We start from the raw sequence: 21018 nt of genomic DNA, 5'->3' as shown, positions 1-21018 counted from the left end.
TAGAAAGGTAAGATTGAGGATTGAGAAAATTCAAAGAGATTTCCTTCAAGGAGAAGGGGCTTTAGAAAAAAAGATTCATTTGGTAAAATGGCTGATTTTTTGCAGGGAGAAAAATAAGGGGGGCATAGGAATCAAGAATCTTTCTTCTCTTAATAAGTCTCTTCTAGGAAAATGGAGTTAGAGATATGTGTAAGGCTAAGTATGGAGAGGAGGAGTTGGTGCTCAACGTAAGGGAAGGGTATGAGGTTGGTGTTTGGAAAACCATCAGGAAGGGTTGGGACTTGGTTGACAGTAGAGTATATCCTTTTTAGGAGAGGAGGGTGATGTTTTGGAAGGATAAGTAATGTGAGGATGAACCCTTAGCTAGTGCTTTCCCTCCTTGTATGCCTTAGCTGCATCAAAGGAGGCTTGGGTGGCAGAGGCCTGATTTGATATGGGTGAGGGGGGACTTGTTTCATTAGACATTTGAATCATTGGGAGCTAGATTAGGTAGAGGATTTTTTCTTAAGGATTCAAGGAGAGTCAGTTACAAGGGATGATAAGTATAGAGTGGTTTAGATGGGTTCTAGAAAGGGGGTTTTCTTTTTCAAATATTTTTATTCCATTCTGGACATAAGGCATGCAATTCCCTTCCCTGTCACTGTCATTGGAATTCATGAGTCCCTCCAAAAGTGTTTTTTTTGCATGGGAAGCTAGTTATGGTGTTAACCATAGATCAGATTCAGAAGAGAGGATGGGCTTTGGCAAATAGATGTGTTCTTTGCAAATGAAAAGAGTAATCAATAGATCATATTCTCATTCATATCGCTTTGGTAGCTTTTGTTCTTTTTGTTGGACATTCCTTGGTACTTCCTTTGTCAGTAAGGGACACTATATTAGGGAGGTATGGTTCCTTTGCAGGGATGTAACACTAGGATTGTATTCCCACAACCTAAAATAAAATGTTTAAATCATTGGTTTCCTGGCCAAGACATACTTCAGGTGGTGTCAAGTATGAGGCTGGTGGGAGCAAGGAAATTGTTTGCATAAGACTCCCATTCACTGGATAGAGTATTTAATTTGTCATACTCTTTAGATGCTCAGAAGGAGGCTTTATATTTTACAGATGCCCATGCTTGACTATCATGTCCCAAAAAGATTGGTTTTAACTCTATATAAGAACAAGGCCAACCAATTCCCAACCATTTAGGTTTTCCACAGGAATTCTTGACTGCCATTCAGCTCTATTTTGGGTCATGTCGTACTTGATTCAAAGTTATTATATAATTTCTCCCTGCCTTACTCAAGCTCTTTCTGAATAGGCATATCCCTTAATTTCAAGAAACAAAACAAATAATTAAAAAATTTCAAAAAAATAGAATACCTGTTTCAGAGCTCCAACATCATTGGTTCCATCACCACACATCAATGTCATCCTTCCCACTGTTTTGAAAGTGGTCAATATAAGTTCCTTTTGCTCAGGAGCAACCCTTGCAAATACCTGATAGCATTGTTGGAATAAGAATTGTCAAGATGAAGCTGTGCTGAAAACTAGTATCAGACATATAGTATGAGCTACAACCTTCACAAAGGGAATGACTTGTAGAACAGCAGAAGTCTGTTGTAACATTTCGAAGCAGTCACCTCCAATGCAGAGATCATGGGTTTCTGATAAAGCTTCAACCTCTTTCGCACTGTAGTCACAGTTAATTTAGAAAAGAAGGGCAGGAGGGGATTAAATGAGTCTGTTATTGCACTACAATGACTAATAAATCAGCAGAAGAAGAAATAAGGCCCTTTCCAAATAGATTTAAGAAAATGACAAAAACAAGGGATATGGGCACAAAGCAAGAAATTAAGATTGAGTTTACAAGGATGTTAAATATGGCAAAACTATGGCAGGTGCAAATGTACCTGTAGCGAATTATCTCAGTTTCATCTGGTGAAATCCACTCGTATCCTTCACTATTCCTTGCTGGACCAAGAATTAATGTTGGCTTTGAAATAATATGAACTTGGCCAGCAACATGACAAGCTGTCAAAGCTTGATCACCAGTAATCATTGCCTGACATTAGAAAACCCCATCTTCAGAAGGATAACTTTATTTTTAGGATGAATATCATTTAACTTGATCCCTATAAATCTAAAAGCATAAGAAGAAATATTTTGATGCAGTGCACCCAATGAGAGTACAGCAAGCCAACACCAAGAAATTACTGCCCAGATAACAATACAAACCCTTACCCTGGTTTCAACTTCTAAACTTGAGGAGTTCAAGTCTAGAACCAAGCAGCCAATATCATATTCATAGTGAAACACGAAAAAATTTGAGCAATCATTTTGAAAAATATGAGGTTTGAGAACAATAGTTGAGAAAGATAACACTGAAATCAAAATCCTAGAGCGCCAAGGGTTCTGAAACCAACATCCTGTGTTCACGTCCAGGATCAAAGAAAAACTAATTTTTTTTTTCTCAATCAGATTATCTGCTAGAAACCACATGAAACTAAAGAAATACAGAAGAGGCAAGTTTGTTTGTCTTTTTTGTTTTGAATTTCCAATTTTAAATTTCCATAAATCAAATCTATTTTGGAAGTTCAAACTGGAATCAAATGCAAAACTATAGTTAAGTGAACAAAATGTCTATCAAGGAGAGGTCAGGTTAGTAAGAAGAGTGATTTGCTTACCAAGTCATGGGATGATCCTTTTAATTCAGACAGAACAGTAGCTGAATCTGCTCTAATAGGACAGTTAAATACCTGAAATTTAAATGATAAGCCATTGTTGACAACAAAGATGTGAATGGTTAATAGCACTTACTACACAAAATTGATCTAAATACTAAAGAAAAAACTAAAAGTAGACCATAAAATAAAAATATAAAGAGGGCAAAAAAATTAAATACATAATTACTTACCGCAAAACCTGCAAAGGTAAGGCCACTCTCCACCACATCTCTATCCATGTTCCTAGCTTCACTAACCTTCATTCAGTATAAAACAAGAAAGCAACCACTGAGGTATACATAGTCGCCATCATGAAATGTGAATAAAATGGAAATGAAAAAAGATGTTTTTAGAAACACCAAAAATAAAAATATGGATAGAATAAAAAAGATGAACTTAGGAAATGGTAAAAACACGATAATGGTATATTTTTTCAAGTTGATACCACTGAGCCAGTCTTAAGAATACAGACATATTACCCAGTAAAAATACAAAGTAAAATCTTAGGCAACAATAAAATCCCAAGGAAAGGATTCAACAATTGCCTAGACAATAACTAAATAAAGAACCAAGGAACTATTACCTTGTGGTTGAATAGAAATAATGAATGTCATCTTTGAAGATGTTGTCATCATCCCATTGTTCTCAAATTCTATTGAACAATGTAAAATATCACAATGTGATCACAGAACCAATTAAAAGAGATTCCCCAATTCCAATTAGGAATTCATTGGGTCCTTTAAATTTTATTCATTTTACCGAATGTGATGTAATTTGACAGCAGAAGCAACACTGTCTATCCATTATTATAATGGCAGTATATCCATTCTTACAAGCATATGAATATTTGCAAAGAGAGAAAATAGCATACTGAAAAATTTCTCAAATGAAACCTACTTTCCTTAAAGTATTAAAATTTAGTTTGGAAAAACTGAACTCTTGCTCCACACCTGGTAATCTAGAGTAAATAATGCCAGGAGTCCAATCTTTGCGCTACTTGTGCAAATATTACTTCACAATTGCTGCTGATGCAGAACTTATACAGAAAGGTGATAATTCAGAGCTTGTTTGCGAGTAATTCTAGAAGGGTGAGAAACTTTTCTAATGCTAAAAAGAGTTTTTCTTACAAAAATGAGATATTTGACAAATTTTTAAAAATCACTTTTTTGTTATATAATGCATCACCAAAAACACTATCAGAGCACTTCTTTTAGTTCATATTCTAACATTAACTCATTCTTCATAATAGTGTTTTTAATAGAAGTGCCACTGACAATGACAAAAGCACTACAAGGTAAAAGCACTTTCACTAGAATCACTCCCAAACAGGCTATGTCTTCAAACTTAAAACTAAATTTGCAATGAACTTAAATTGCCATATTCAAGGTTCAATGTCTTCAAAACTTAACACTAACTAAAGTTGTTTCCTATAAAATAAAATAAAATAAAAATAAATTAACACTAACTAAATGTACAAAAGAACTGAAATTGCCATATGAACATTTTCAATTAAAAAGCAAAGAAGAAAAACACAACGGAAATAAAATTACATGGAAGAGAATTCTTACTGTCATTTCTGGAAGGGACTTGAAAGCAAGGGCCAAAACACGAGATCCTTGACGCGTGTATTTCTTGTAGGTCTCAACATAGGAAGGTGGCAAATCAACAAGCCTCTCCTGAATAGTTTCTGGAGCCCCCTGAAATGGGAGAAAAGAAGCTTGCTTAGTGAGAATAATGAATGAGCCATGATAGGTAAAATCTGAATTGCTTTTCCAGTTGCTTCTATTTAGTGTAGGCGCACTTCTGAACAGAAAACAGAGGAAACAAGCCAACTGATGATAAAATAACAAAGGAAAAATGTCACATGGAATCAAACATACTGGTCATTTTTCAGTTGACAAAAAATAGAACTGACAAGAAGAAAAAATATGAGATGCCATAAATAAAATAATGTTGATTAACATCAACTGAAGCAACATGTATCTAGCAACTCTTGTGAATCCAACTTTCACAGGCAGTTTTTAATCTTGATGGTTTGCTTGTAAGTTACTGAGAGCCTTAAATGTGGTACTGGCCACAAAAGCAAAAGTGAAAAGACCTTCCACCTCAGGAAATTCTGAAAATAAATGAGCATGACTTAACATTTCTGACAATACACATCTAATTACATGAGTTTGCCGCATAAGGACACTACTGATATTAACTAGGTTCTTTTTTGGATAAACAGAGAGAGCAAGGCATTTATCCCAACTGTCAGCAAAACAAACCTTAGGTGATATGAGTCCATCTCGCTACCCTAAACTTAAATACCACTTAGGCTCAGAATTCAAGACTTTGGTTCATTGCCAGAGCATGCTACTACTAAGCTGCACCACTTAAACTTGATAATTTAGATATAAACATAAAAAATGAACTATAAAAAAATTACATACATATATACACATATATATGTTAATTCCTTTAATCTTTATGGGCATTTCTAAGAAGGGCAATTTTCAAATAACCGTGAAAGAGAGAGAGAATGATTAATTAACCCCTCCATATTTTCATGATACAGTAATGATTCAATAAAAAACAATATAATGGCAATGAGAAAGAGAGAAATATTTCTGGAATTCATACTCTGTCATTCTGTGGAGCAAAAGGGGACAGTTTTGTATCTCAAGTGTATTCTTCTGTATTTCAACGTTGTTTTTGGGTTGAACGTAAGTTTGGAGAAAAAAGGAGACTACTCTAGAGGGAATCATGGAGAATTTAGCATCTAAGCCTGGTAAAGGGAGGATCAATTACCAATCTCCTTTTGAGGATTTGCCTTTGGTGCTGCTTTTAAGATTAAAGCTGTTTATGACACAGTGGTGGAACTCTTCGATGAGCAACATCTTCCAAAGCAGCAAGACTCACTCTCTTACCTTTTGAATCTGTCAGCCTATATTATATCCACTATTGTAATAGTAGCATCTGTTAAAAGGTTTTTTCAGAATTATAACAGTAGCAACAGTTCAGGAAAGTCAGAGAAACTTCAAATAGACTTATTGTGTGGAGGGGGTGAAAAAGGAGGGAAATTCCATTTGGCCAAATAGAGTGTGATCACAAAAATGGTGGGAGGTTCTGGATTAGAGGTTTGTGTGTACTTAATAAAGCAATGGAGAGCAAGTGAAGTTGGATATTTGCAAGTGATAGAGATGGGTTATGCAGGAAATAGTGGTGGACAAGCTAAGGGAAATGGAGGTGCAATGTTCTCTGAAATGCCATTAACTTGACCTGACTAGGATTCTCATGGGGAATTGTGTGACTAAATCTTGGTATGATGTCTGGTGTAAGGAGACTCTTCAATTCTCGTATCTCTTCATATTAGCAGCAACCAGATAACGGAGTTAATTACTAATGCTGGGATAGATGTAGTAGTCATCGGCACCTGATGTTGCTTAGAAGTATTCATGACTAGGAACTCAAGCTGATGGAAATATTCATGGTTTGCATCTAAAATTTTGCTGTAAGAGAGGATAGGGAGGATGTTCCTATATGAAAGATTTCTAAAAGAAGTCATTTCAATTAAATCATACTTCAAGGCACTGTGTGCAATGATCAACATTTCCATCACCAGTGTGTGGAGTTCTAACGTATCACCCCAGGTTGGTTCCCCTTTTTTTAATGTGTGTGTATATTGGAAGTTGTTTGGAAAACGATTTTTGTTAAGCTATTTATTTGATCCAAAAGCTTCCACTATTAGGTAATTGTGAGCCAACAAAGTATATTATGGTAATTTGATCTACAACCTAAAGAATGCTTACCATAGACCAACTAATGAGGGGGATAACCTAGGCAAACTAATGTAACACAGGGAAAGGAGGAGTCTGATCACATGGTTATCCATTTCATGATGGTTTGAAGCATTCGGACCTTATTGTTATTTATCATGTCTACTATCAATGAAGCCCAAAGGAGCATTTGGCTAGTTGGCAAGGTGGTTTTGTGATGAAAGAGGAGGAAACTGAGTAAGACTCCATTGTTGAGCTAATTTTGGTGCATATGGAAGGAATGAAATAAGAAAAATTTTGAGAATTCACCTATAAAAGTTAATGTTGAAAAATTAACTTCCCAAATCCTTTGATTTCATGGATCGGGGACTTACTTGGGGAGGGAAGTTTGTTATTCCTAGATTTCACAGATAGGGTGAGGTGGGAATAAGGCCCTTTCTGTAGCCTAATGCTTTTATTTCACTTTAGCTTTGTTTGGGTGCTCCACCTAAACATTCTGTGTACCAAAGGTTGTGTCCCCTTTTGTAGCATTTATAATATATATATATATATATATATATATATATATATATATTTTATAGACAAAGGCAGATTGAATTAAGAACCATAGTTGTGAAAGGTGCGCCAAGGCTCCAGGCGACGCGACGCGACCCTCCGGCACCTCACCTGAAGGCAGGTGACGCCCCTTCACGAAGGCGCCGCTTAGGCGTGCAAGGCGCTCGCCTCCGGCAAGACGCGACGAGGTCTACAGAAGCGCCTTGATCCCCTATCTCCTTCTTCTCCTTCTGCTTCTTCTTCTTTTGGTTTTCTTCTCCAGTGATGGGTTGTAGAGGGCAGAGAGAACCCTTTTTTTTTAGACTAGAACGACATCGTTTGGTCCCTATTCTTTAAAAAAAGACAGGCTAAAACGACGCCGTTTTGGCCCTGTTTCTCATTCCAGCCCCCTTTTTCTAGTTGTTTTCAACTCGAGAACACCCCAAAATTTTGCCATAGCATCTGCTATGCGGTGAAGAAGTGAAGAAGTGAAGAAGTGAAGAAGACAAAGAAGATAAGGAAAAATAGAGAAAAAATAGACGTACCTTTGTCAGGACCTTGGTATTTTCCTCTTTTCTTCACTTTTTTGCATTTTTTTCCGTTCTTGTCTCATAACTCTCATTGGCATTTTTAAAAATATAAATAAATATTGTATTTTGACATGAAAATTTTACTAAATAAAAATAAACAAATAAAAAACTCTCATGTGTATATTTTTTGTTCATATGATATGCATATTTATTTTTTTTATTTTTCAATTTTTATTTTCTTAATTTAATTATAATTACTTCATTGTAGTATAAATAATTTGTTTGCAAGATGGATAATGAGAGTGAAACTCAAGTGGACTGTAGTGCAAGTGGAAGAAGAGATCTCGGATGGAAGTATGCTTGTTTGCCAAATGAAAAAGATTTTTTTTTTTTTTTTTGATAGATAAACCCACGGAAGCTATTTAGAAAAAGGGAGCTTAAAAGGCAACCCGAAGCATATAGGGAGTATACACGAGATGCCAAAAGACAAAAAACAAAAAGGTAAACACTCACCAGCCCTCAACTAGAACCCAACCAATCAACAATTACCAAGGACCTCTTTGTTCCATTTACTCAGGTTGCATTTCAAAGCCCGTAACTTCTTAGCAAGCACAAAACTCGGTTTCCCTTAAAATTGTAAGATTGTCACCACTCTTTAAATTTATCCGTAAAACCTTCCACCCTTAGCTACATGTTTTCAAACCTAAAAGGATTTTTGCCTTTTCTCACCCCTTTGTAATCTAACAAAATAGGGCAATGATCAGAAACTTGTCTTGGCAAAAGAATTTGCATTGCCCCCAAACAAGATCCTCCCAGTCTCCTGAAAACAAAAAGCGATCCAACCAAGCCTTTAGCAAACCTCCTTCCCCTCCACTCCAAGTGTAGGCACCACCACCTAGTGGCGGGTCTACTAGTTTGAATTCATCAATAAAGCTAGAGAATTCTCTCATAGTAGTTGACATTTGCCTACCATTACTTGTTTCTCCAGGAAACCGCACCACATTAAAGTCCTCTACTATGCACCAAGGCTCATTCCAAAGCCCCTTGACAGCAACTAGCTCCTCCCACAACTCCCTCCTGTCCCTTCCTTTAAGCGGGCCATATAACCCAGAGAACACCCAAACAAACCCCTCCTCGCAATTTCTAAAGCAACAAGAAATAGAAAAAGAACCCACTTCAACCTCCAACCCTTCCAAAACTCTCTTATCCCATAGTAATAACACCCCTCCCACAGTGCCCCTTGCATCTAATGACACCCAACCCAAGTTCCTACCAACCCCCAAGCTTCTAACAAACCTATCAGACATCTCCTTCATTTTTGTCTCCTGAAAACACACCAAATCTAGCTTATATTTTATAAAAAAAAATGTATTCATTGGGTGCATTCCTCTCTTTACATGCCTTTGTCATTGTTAAAAATAAACATCACATAAAGGATCAAATAGTAACAGAAATAGGAAGAAACATAAATACAAAGAAAATACTTCATTTCATCATGGAGAAAGAATAATTGATAATGTCCTATGAATCATTCAAATTACATGCTTAACTTTCTTATTCATGAGCTTCCAAATAACCTTTTTTTTTTATCAGATAGCTTCCAAATAACATAAGGATCTATTATGATAAAATGAGGTATCTTGATCAGTTCAAAATGCAAGGACATGAATAAGCAAAAAAGCAACCAACATACCTTCACAAAAGCAAGGAATTCCTCCTGAACGCGAACAACAACTGACATTCGTTTCAAGTAAGAGGCAAAGTGGTGTCTCTTAACAATTTGCACAGCTTGGCCGCTTCCCCTAAAATTGAAGGAAAAAACCAATTGACCATACAGTGAATTCAACAGCCCATACATCAACACATTAGAAATCTCATCAGCAATTTTGTCCCCTAAAAGAAACAAAAACTAAAAGAGTGCTGGAAGCCTAGATTCCCATATCAGATAAGATATCCTGCCTATGTATATATGAAATTTTTTTTATTTTTTGAATAGATACAAGAAGGATGAGCAATCCTTCAAAGATGTGACTAAGTGTTCTTATGTATGCATGTACGCAAACATGTAATGAAAATAAACTCAGTAAACTTGTATGAATATGTAAATGATGTAGAATTGTATCTCTATATAAATCTATATCGAAGTTGTGTCCTGGGAATAGTTTTGGTTGAAGGAGGTATGTATTCAATGACAACTAACAGAAATAAACATGCATTTAAACATTTCCTACCATTACAAAAGGGGGGATATATCCTGGCATATTTTTGGTTGAAGGAGGTATGTAATCAATGACAACAGCAATAAACATGCATTCAAAATGGGAAAAGAGCTTAGCATGGGCACACCATACATACCACCAGTAAACTAATGAATTGGAGAATTCCAGCTGAACCCAAAGTGTGTCACATTTTGGTCCTAGTTGCTAGCATTGAAATAATTTGACAATATAGGTAGGCACAGCTATTATTTAATAGAAAATGATATAGGTTGAGTCTACCCATATTTTACTTGTAAAATTTATTCATTGTATCACTGTCAAGATTACTAAGCTGCTAACTATGTCACCAAAGATTAAGTTGAATGGTTGCATTTAACACCAATATTTTTTTCCCTCATTTCCACCAGTGTTAACTAGTTTTACCATAATGATCTAGTAGCCTAGCAAGCTGCTATCTGAAACTTGATAGACTATCCTTCCAGAACACAGATTCAGTAATCCCAGAAGACTTTTCTTTCTTCCATTTTTTTTTCCTTTATATAAGGAAAACATGGTACATGGTACCCTGTTCTTCTCTGGCGTTATTTTTCCTTGTCCTTTCTTTAATGTTTTGCTCTCAAAGGAAAACCCTTCCTTCTATATCTCCATCTTTTTTTATGATAGATCTTTTTTCCCTTCTAGAAGTTTTGTTCAAAAAAAAGAAAAAGGAAAATATTTAGAATTGCATAGAACCCAAAAGATTTAACAATCTGAGAGGTTACACTCCAGCCAGAGATGAAAAAGAAAAAAAGATGAAACTAAGAACAAAGTTATTTGGGAAATAACTTAATACTGATAAATACAGCGTCTTACTTTTTGGGCACAGCCTTCTCATCAGATTTGTAAGACCAATCTATTCCTTTAAGGGCAGCCTTCTCAAGAGGATCACCAACCTACAAGCAAAGAGGCATTTAGTTATTTAACAGGACTACAAGATGGGCTGTTCAGTACAAGTTTCAACAAAACAAACGAATATGGTGCTATCTAAGCTTAATAAACATACAGAAAGTGTTATTTAAGCAAAACTTGCAGCCATCCCAAGATTTATGACCACCAGTTACAAAGCTTCACGTACACTTTTTTTTTTTTTTTTTGACAGGCGAAAGAGAAAATATATTAATAACGCCTAAAATGAGAAGCCCCAACATACACACGAAGTATACAGTTTGGCTTGTTTATGTCAAAATTCAGCAGCTAATATTTGGCCGATGGCAATGAGAATGTCCAATTCCTTTCAAAGTGGCCTTTTCTAAGGTGCCGACTTGAAAATTTTCTAATAGTCTGATATCTTGACACAGGAAAAATAAGGAGAAGAGAAAGGAATGATGGATAACTCAGGTTTTCAGAAACTAAATAACTTTAAATGGATGTGTTATGTAATCCTAACACTGAATTAGTCGAACATCGATTGGTCTATTGTTTATTTCTTCACCAGTTACAGATTTAGCATGAGGGAATATGACTACAATCTAGGACAAGACTCTTCTCTAGCCATAAAAGCATGAGCTGCAACAAGATCTAATGAGATTCTCTCACTTTGCATTCTACCAGGTTATCTGGAAGAAGAGAAATTTGAGGACATTCAACTGAAGAGAGACTTAAATTTATAGAGGATTGGACAGATTTAGATTTATTTTATTGTTTTTTCAAGTAGGTATATGAGAACTTCACAAAGCCTGTCATTCCATTACATTGTAGACGGTAGATAGATAGGGTTGAAGAGCAACCCCAAGACAGTTATTCCAAGTATTGGCATGGTTAACCCCAGGTGATATACGTCCAACCCTCTATCCTGCACCACTTAAATACCAAGGAGGCTCAAACTTGAGAACTCTCATATATAGCCAAAGGGCACTACCATTAAGCTATAAATAGAGGGCATAAATGAGAACTGAAATTGCAAGAACAGGATTAATACATATAAAATACATACATTATCTAGTCTTCCCATATACTTTTTTTCTTTGTTCAATATTCCAAGGAAAGTCAAACTGAAGCTAGAGAAAATTCAAAGGGATTTCCTCTAGGGAGGTAGGGCATTGGAGAACAAGATGCATCTTATGAAGCAGCCAACAGTGTGCATGGAAAAGAGTGTGTGTCTATGCACGGGGGATGGGGGCTTAGGACATTAGATGCCTTTCTTCGCTTAATAAGGCACTTTTATGCAAGCAGAGTTGGTGATATGCGACTGAAAGAGAAGTGTTTTGGAAACAAGTCATTATTAGCAAATATGGGGAGAAAGATGGAGGTTGGTGGTCTTGTGAATCGAGAGAGAGTCATGCGGTGGGGCTATGGAAAACTATCAAGAAGGGTTGGGAAACCTTTTATAGCAAATCTTCCTTTATGGTATGAAATGAGAGGAGGGTGAAGTTTTAGAAGGATAATGGTGTGGGGATGAACCTTTATGTGTATCCTTCCTTTCTTCATATGTTGTAGTCATTTCAAAAGAGACTTGGGTGACAAATTCATAGGACCAGACAGGTGAGGGGGTTCATTGGAACCCATGTTTTTTTGGACTTTTAAATTATTGGGAATTGGACAATATAGAGGAATTCTATTCAAAATTCCAAGGAATGTTGGTAGATAACAAGGGGGAAGACAAGGTCGTGTAGATGAACTCAAAATATAATAAGTTCTCAGTAAAGTCTTTATATGTTGCCTTGGAGCTTAGGGAATCAATTTTTTTTTCCAAGTGTGATTTGGAATTCTTAGGTACCTTCTAAAGTAGGTTTTTTCACTTGGGAAGCTAATTCAAGAAAGGTGTTGACCCTAGATCAACTTCAAAGATTGGTTATGATCTTTAGTCAATAGATGTTTTCTTTCTAAAGTGGAGGAAAGATTTATAGATCAAAACTTTCTTCCTTGTGCCAAGACAAGGGTCCTCTAGAATATATTTTTTTTGCGTTGTTTGGTATTCATTTGGTGCAAGTTGCTATAGTTAAGCACTTGAGGCCTGGCTCAAGTGGTAAAGGAATGGGAGGGTTTGTGGGAGGTTCCAAGTTCAAATCCCAATGGGGACAAAAATTAACTATCAAAAAAAGAGTTGCTATAGTTAAACAAACTATCTTAGGGTGGCATGTTCCCATTGTGGATAAAAGGCGCAAGAAAGTTTGGAGAGCAGTTGCATTGTACATCTTTTGAACTATATGGAAAGAAAGGAATAGAAGGTCTTTTAACAATGCAAAGCAACCTAACCAAGCCTTGAAAAGTTTTTTTTCCTAGAAATTTGTTTTTATGGATGAAGATGTACACAAATATAGGTTCTCTATTTTCAAATGATTGTGTAGTTTGGTTAGGCTCTTGCTAAGAGAGAGTTGTTTTTTGTTCTTTTTTTATTGCACCTCTTGATGCTCATTGCATATATCCTGTGTACTATAGTTTGCCATCTTTGTGACACTTGTTCATAAAATCATATTATTTGCCAATAAAAAAAATACACACATATATATATAAAGAAAAAATGTGGTTCTCAATAGAGATGCTTATGGAGGTGGGTAGATGTTGGTTTAGTGTTGAGTCCAAATCTTTCGAAATTTTGGTTCAAAAGATCAAAAGGTAAGATAGCAGGTTTGTTATCAAAGAGGGGTCAAGGCGGCTTCCCTTCTTGGATCAAGTTTGACGAGAAAGGTCTTTCCCGGTTGCTAGAGTGGGCAGAATTTTGCAGTGATGAAATCGGTTGGAAAGCATATAGGAAGGATTGGATGGAGGGAAGAAGAGTTTACAACTTGGAGATGCGTAGCATTGGCGCTAGTTGGTTCCTAATGTGTTCTACTTTTTCTAAGAGAATAGGTTTAATGTGGTCTTTCTAGAAGAAGATAGAGATTATCCAAGGGGTTGGAAGACTTTGGCAAAGAAGTTGAGGAGTTTAGTCCTTTCTTGGAGCAACCAGTCCAATAAGCAAATCTTCAGCTTTGGGAGCAAGGAGAGGACATCCCTTTAAAAGAAGCCTCGTATGCAAAGGTGGTGTGCAAAGGTCGAGGTGAGATAGGCGAATCCACATGAATTAAAATGAATATGAAGAATTTAAGCAGAAATTTGGATTGTCTTCAATGATGCCTTGTGGGAAGTAGGGAGGTTCTTTAGACAAGGTCCCCAACCTGTTTTCATTGAATTCTTGGGTAGTGTTCAACTAAACATTGAAAGGGGAAGCTCCAGCTTCTCTGGATAGCTCCCTCATTTTGTTCAAGTTTGAGAAGGTGGCAGGGGCTAAAAAGTTGCTGCAATCTGATATGAAAAAATTTCATGGAAAAGACTCTACATCTAAAGAGAAAGACTCCACAAGCTGGGTGCTTTAGGGAGGACCTACCAATCCATATCTAGGGAAGGGATCTCTCTAAGAAGGTAGGGGATGCCTAAGGGGGTTTTGTGGCTAGTGATGAGGACAATGTGTGCCATTGAAATTTTCATTGGCCAGGATCCTTGTTAAATCCAGCAGGAGAAAGGAACCTGCTCTCTGAACGTGGTGGTAAGTCTTGTTTTTCCATTTAACTATGGTAGGAAGTCCCGCCATGGAAGATCCAAGTAGAGCCAAAGAAAAATTGTAGTGGTTTGGAGATCAGGGAAAGCAAAGACGAGCATGCACACACTGTAAAGAGAGTGGGGTTGGCTAGAGATTTCCTTGAAAAGAGGGATCAACATGCGTCTAGCAAGGGGCAAAAGTTTTTCTGGTGAAGCAGCAGTTGGCATAGCTTATACAACTTCATGCAATCAAGTTGGGAAAGAGATCGTTGGCATGTGTTGCAAGGGGATCGTGCCAGTGGGATCACACCTTCATTTTTTGTATAGTTCATAATAATGATAAAAATAAAAAAATAAAAAATAAAAAGCAGCATCTTAAGTATGTAATGCGATAGATTGGCATGACACATGTAAATAAATGAAAATTTATTCATTAGATTGTCTATGTATTAATAGCACCTAAGCAAATGGAGTAGCAAAGTATACACAATGTATACATTTCGCGCTGAAAAAGGCACACTTGAAGAGGAGAAAATAACAAAATATAAGTCCTCTCTTCTTACTTCAAGCTAAGTAATCAATAAAGCCTATCATCATTAGAGAATGACCTCTATATACACTCGATTCCATTCAAAAAAAATACTCATAAAAGAATATTTAATTGTTTGTTCTGATTGTTCCAAGCCTTCAAAGGACCTTCTATTTCTTTCCTTCCACAACATCCCAGAAAAAATATAAAGGGGTGACCCACCAAGCTTTTTTCAGTTTCTTTCCATGAAAGATCCATGTCAACTTAAAATATTTCCTCTTACCATAGAGTGTATCACTTAAGCCACACCAAACAAAGAGAATACCCATTGCCACATGATACTGATTCACAACAATGAAGTAGCAAATGATTAGCCAATTCTTTCTCAACTTTGCACATATAGAATTTTTTTTGGCATTATCCATCCCTCCTTTTAAGCCTATTGATCATCAAAATCTGTCCCCATGTTGCTTCCCACGCAAAGAATCCCACCTTTATAGGAACCTAGGAATTCCAAACTATGCTTTTGAGGAAAGAGATTCTTCTTCTTCAGACTAGGGAGTAGCAAAAGGATTGCCACACTAGGACTCCTTCCATCCCACTTTGTCGTCCTCCACTCCCTTGATTGAATGCTTCTGCAATTTATGGGGAAAAAAAAAACTCTCTTCCTTAAATCTCCCTGAATGAAATTGTCTTGAGAAGCAAGGACACCCTACCTCTTCCAAAGATAAGTCTCCATACCACCTATCTTTCTAAAACTTCACCCTTCTTTTCATTGCCAAGTAAGAAATGACATCCGCTCATGAAAGCCTCCCACCCATTTCTAATTGCCTTCAACACAACCACCACATGACCATCCCTCACACCCTTTGAGCATCATCCCCTTCTTCCTCAAACTTTTGTGCTATAAACTTTTCCACAGGGATTCCCTCTCAATTGCAAATCTATAGCTGCACTTGTCAAGGAGCACCTTGTTTAGAGTGGAAAGATTTCTAATGCTAAGACCCCCAAACTTTTTGTCTGAGCCCACTATGGACCAATTTACCAGACAGGGTTTTTTCATTGATGGAAACCCATATTAGAGGAAATTTCTACTCTAATCTTAAACTCGCCTTTTTTGGAATGACAAACAATGACATGAAATAAATTTGTAAGCTTGACAATGTGCTTTTAATCAAGGTAAATCTCCCTCCTTTGATTAGATATTGTCTCTTCCCAAACCCTCCCAAAGGCAAGCCTAGATATGAAGTGGGTAGATGTCCCATCTTACATCCCAGTGTGGTGGTAAGAGCCTCCACGTTTTCAACTCCCCTGATAGGAATTAGCACACTTTTTCTCCAAATTAATTTTCAAACCAAAGATTGCCTCAAACTAGATAAAAGCCAAATTCAAATACACTAATTGCTCTTGACTAGTGTCAGAAAATTAGGGTATCATCAGGCAATAGTAGATGCGTCATTTCTAACCCCTCATCTCCTTTACCACCCACTTTGAAGCCTGATATTAAACCTTCCCCAGCCCTCTACAAAATGTGATTAAGTGCCTCCATAGGCAATATAAATAAATAAGGTGAAAAGGGGTCCCCCTCTCAACCTCTTAGAGCTTTAAAAAAACCAAACGGGTTCCATTGCATTAACTAGAACTGAAAATTTGGTTAAGGAGATGCACCATTTGATCCATATAATCCACTTTTGGCCAAAACCCATTTTCTTCAAGATTGCAATAGGAAATCTCAATTAAATCATCCAAAGAGGCAATCAAACATAATAGAGGCCTTTTTTCCACACTCCACATTTGACAACTTTTATATATTGATGAAACACAATCTTCTTCCCTTCAAAATGATTATTATAAACTAAAAAATTATTGGTATTCAATCAAGTGACACCTAATAGAAAAATGACATTACTTTCTAGGCGCTTAATTTGCTTGCCTATTAAAAAATAAAAAATAAAAAATATGACATCCCTTCTTAATAACCTCAATTTGTTTATCTTCTAACCTTTTTTCCAAATGGGTGTGTTCATTCCCTTGAAACCATGGCTCATCACTTTTACATCCAACTTTAATTTGCTATCCAACAATGATAACCTTCTAGAATTGTTCTCCATGCAAAAGAAATTGATTGAAAGGCAAAAGTTCCCCCCTAAAGTTGGAGCCTTTGCTTGGCTGGTTAAATCATGACAAAACGAATGCCAAAGAAATGCTCCAAGCCAAAGGGCCCAAAAAGGCTATAATATAGAACATATAGGCTAATTTGGAAATGTTTTTTAAATGAATTTTCTAAAATCATTTTTTAACAATTTTCAAAAAGAGTTCTCTGATTATTTTAAAAACAAATCCCTATATGGGAACTTGGAATGTTTTCAACCTGTTTTCTATATTTCTAAATATTTTTTAAATATAACTCTTATGATATATATACACACACAAACACACACACATATATATATAATGCTTTATTTTAAATCATTCTCCATTTTTGTACATTATTTTTTAAAATAACCCTTAGAAAACAAGTGAAAACAACTTAAAACAATAAAATATATTCTCATAAAACACCATGTTTTCAAAACAATTCTCAAAAATTTATTTTAGGAACAATCAACAACTAAACGAGTTTTTACTGGTTTTTTGCTCTCAAGAACAAAAAATTGTTCTTAAGAACAGTTCTGAAACATAGCCTATGTTTTTGTATGCAAAAGAGCAATGAACCAAAAACCTATGGCAAAGATCCTAGAGTTTTGAGCTCAAAGCCTGCAAGACCTCAAAAGTTTTAAGCAAAATGCCACCCTATGAATATAGAGTTCATATGAATTCTCTTTTCCTCCAACACCTACAGAGAGGTAGAATTTTTAGTATGGGGCAACTCTATCCAAGGCCCATTATTATCCTCCTTAACAAGAGTTTGGGTCAAATGCTACTTTGGTGCTTTTTTTAGTTTGTTTCTGTTAAAGGACTTCTTTTTCTACCTTGTTTGCACTCTTAATTTCTCAACAAATTCTCATTTTCTATTGGGAATAAAAAAGGTCATGCATAAAATCCCAACTCTCAAAGACTATTGGTACATGTAGTCACCATATAAGGAAATTACATTAGCATACCAGCTTGTTGTCCACAAACACCAAGGCATGACAGGAAGCCAAAATTTCAACAGTGCGGGCAGGCACTTTACTCATATCTGACTCTAGATCTGCAGCATCCGTCAACCCAGTGACTCCACGGAACTCCTGGTAATTGAAAAGATAAGAACAAAGAAGAACAAAAAAAGAAGCAAAGAAAATAACATAACATGAGATACAGTTTCAGCCAACAAATGATTATAAAAGCCCTAGATATACAACTGCATACCAACTGCATACCATGTCATCTGATGTAAGTGTTCCAGTCTTATCAAAACAACATATGTCAACCTGCAGAGAAAAAGAGATTATCAACATTATAACATTGATTCTTGCACCCTTTCATGTACAAAATGTGGCCTCAGACCTTCATCATACACAAAGCTATCAGAACCCCAAAAACCTTATAGTGCAGTCACAGGCAAGAGGTAAGTAAGTAGATGGCTGGAGTTGACATAGCATAGACACTTGGAAAGGTGCACCATATCCATGTTGGACACAGATCAGATACAAAATGTCTTTGAATGTGATCGAAATACAGTTGACATGAGCCAGCAATTTCCTGAATTTGAATTTTGTTTTTTAATTTTGGATAAATTAACTTACAGCCAAATTTTGTTGGATATTTGGAATATAAGAGGTTATAAACAGAGGAAAGATTGTACAAAATCTTCAGATAACCTATTTTTAGGTTAAGTAGCATGAGCCCAACATGACCAAAACAACCCTCTATATGAAATACAAAGATGTGCCAGATGCACAACATAAGCAAAAGCACAATCCCAATATTACATACTAGCAAAGACTCCATCATAACATGAAATGGAATAAGAACATCAATACTCACTTTTCCAGCAAATGGAATTCGAAAAGGTTCCGTACAAAATATCCCACGCCGTGCCAATGCAATCAAAGATGTATTAACAGCTATTGATAACTCCATTGGCAACTCAGGGGGGATCACAGACGTAATAATCAATGAACAACTCAAGAAAAGCTTGTATTTACTTCTTGTTGGATCTTCTAGGCCCTGTATCAAAGATGTCCAGGAAACATGAAAAGTGTGACAATTAGTGCCATTAGCATGAACTATGAAAATAAGAGGAAGTAATACGCATTAAGCCAAAACCATATAATTTCATCATCCAACTTTAAGGGAAGCATGTATTTACCTTTTTGAGCACATAACCGGCAGCTATTACTGCAAATATGACTAAGAACAAAATGAAGAGCCCGCTTTCCCAGCTGTTAGCAGTAACCTATAACAACATGTGGGATTGATAAATATTCCAAGCGATCCAGAAGAAATCAAAGCACGTTTAGATTAACAGTAACCAATCCTCAAGGATTAAAAATCATTCACCCTCTCTGTTGAAAATAAAATGGTCCGCATCAGTTTTCCTTGACTTGTTTCAAAGCCAGTTCGTAGAACAACAGCCAAGCAGCCCCCATCTGGGGTTTTAAGATGAACGGTCTGACTCATAGTAGGAAACAAAAAGGAAATCAGAAATTACAAATTTAAATAATAATAATAATAATAATAATAACAATAATAATAATATAAATTTAGAGAGGGGCAGGGAGGGAGAGGAAGGAAGGGGAACAGCTCTTTCTTAACAGTAAAACACAAATAAAATTTATAATTAACAGTAAACTACCTTATCAGGAGTATGCTGCAATATCTTTGTCCCACCAAAAAGGACATGGTTTTTATCTCGCTTCACTGATAACTTCTCCTCATTTCCCCTACCCATGATTGATACCTGAAGTGATCATATTTTACACAGTCAGAAATCAGTTGATTTGATTAACATTGAGATATAGAATTGTCTGATGTGCATTGATCAGGAACTTAGGTGTCATATACATAGTGCCATGCCATCTCAGATAGATGCTGATACCACAGAACCAGGTGCAGAGCTTATTATTCTCATACCCAGAATAAAATTCCCGCAGGGTGAATGTTTCAATAAACTGGACTTTGAATGGATATTCCTACCATTGCCCATCATGCATGCCAAATATCAAGGACCTCATAGTGCTAGAAACAACATATTCTCTAATAAAAAGAAATGCTGCAAGTGGATTTGGAAAATACCAAAGCCCAATAAACAAAGTACTTCACATGCATCACCAAAAGTTATTGCAGGGTAACAAAGAGAACAAGAAGAAAAGAGAAGCATTAATTCCAATTATACTTGAAGAAATCCAGTTAATTATGGATATCTAACCAATCCATGATGAAAATTCAAAATAATAGCAACACATTAAGAAATTCAATCATTTTTTTTCTTTTATCAGACATTCAATCATTTATAGCAACAGCCCTGTTATTTGTTTTTTATCTTCCCCTTTTAAATTGATAACAATAAAAAAATTTCAGTCTGAATAAATTCATTCGTTAATCATTATCCTGTTCACCAGTATACAACTGGTCAAACACTCATTAGTCATTATATTAAGGGAATATCTAGTCCATATCCCTATGGCACAATGGTCAAAGCTTGAAATATAGTCTGCATCCACCTGGACTTTGTCTACACCAAAGTTTTTAAAGGCGAAAGCGTAAGGCGAACCGTTTTCATGTCCTTGAGGCAAGGTGTAAGCCTTGAAGCGTTGAGGTGTAAGCCTTTTGAGACTATCATTTTTAGAATTAATAACTATTAAAATATAATTTAAAATGTATAAAAAATATAAAAGATAATTGAATTATATAAATTTTTGCTATTAAATCTCAAATTAATTTCATAACCTTTTTTAGAATATAAAATAATAAAATTTAATTATATAATGAAGATCAAAGTCTACAAATTCATATTCTAAATAATTTAAATATTAAATCGATCGTCTAATTTTTTTGTTGTTTGAAAAAAATTAATAACTAAAGAAAATTACAAAGTAAAATAAAATTAATTATCTAAATTTTTTTACTATTTCGAAAAATCAACTATCTAAAAATTTATACTATTTACTATAAAATCAATTATAGAAAAAGAAATTAGTAGTTTGCTAATTTTTAAAATAGAAAAAGGGAAAAAAAAAAAAAAAAAAAAAAAGGAGGCCAGCTTCATTAAACAAAGAGATCGAGATACTTTTTGAAAAACCAAAACAAAAAAGAAAGAT

General features: G+C 35.7%; 1 protein-coding gene across 1 annotated transcript in view; it reads right to left on the bottom strand.

The window, feature by feature from the left end:
• Positions 1-21018, bottom strand: part of LOC100257916 (probable manganese-transporting ATPase PDR2) — a 37266-nt gene that overhangs the window by 1785 nt on the left and 14463 nt on the right. The window contains exons 8-21 of the mRNA XM_010654730.3: positions 19554-19658; positions 19259-19369; positions 19068-19154; positions 18743-18925; positions 18136-18186; positions 17878-18003; positions 10600-10679; positions 9222-9330; positions 4275-4403; positions 2898-2963; positions 2668-2739; positions 1894-2045; positions 1562-1673; positions 1364-1480 (exon numbers count right to left, since the gene is read on the bottom strand). Coding sequence (XP_010653032.1) covers positions 1364-1480; positions 1562-1673; positions 1894-2045; positions 2668-2739; positions 2898-2963; positions 4275-4403; positions 9222-9330; positions 10600-10679; positions 17878-18003; positions 18136-18186; positions 18743-18925; positions 19068-19154; positions 19259-19369; positions 19554-19658 — 1500 coding nt within the window. The remainder of the gene's footprint in view (positions 1-1363; positions 1481-1561; positions 1674-1893; positions 2046-2667; positions 2740-2897; positions 2964-4274; positions 4404-9221; positions 9331-10599; positions 10680-17877; positions 18004-18135; positions 18187-18742; positions 18926-19067; positions 19155-19258; positions 19370-19553; positions 19659-21018) is intronic.

Source organism: Vitis vinifera, chromosome 7 (genome assembly GCF_030704535.1).
Source record: "Vitis vinifera cultivar Pinot Noir 40024 chromosome 7, ASM3070453v1".
Lineage (NCBI taxonomy): Eukaryota > Viridiplantae > Streptophyta > Magnoliopsida > Vitales > Vitaceae > Vitis > Vitis vinifera.
The sequence above is the reverse complement of the archived record's forward strand: the minus strand, read 5'-3'. Positions and strand labels throughout refer to the sequence as shown.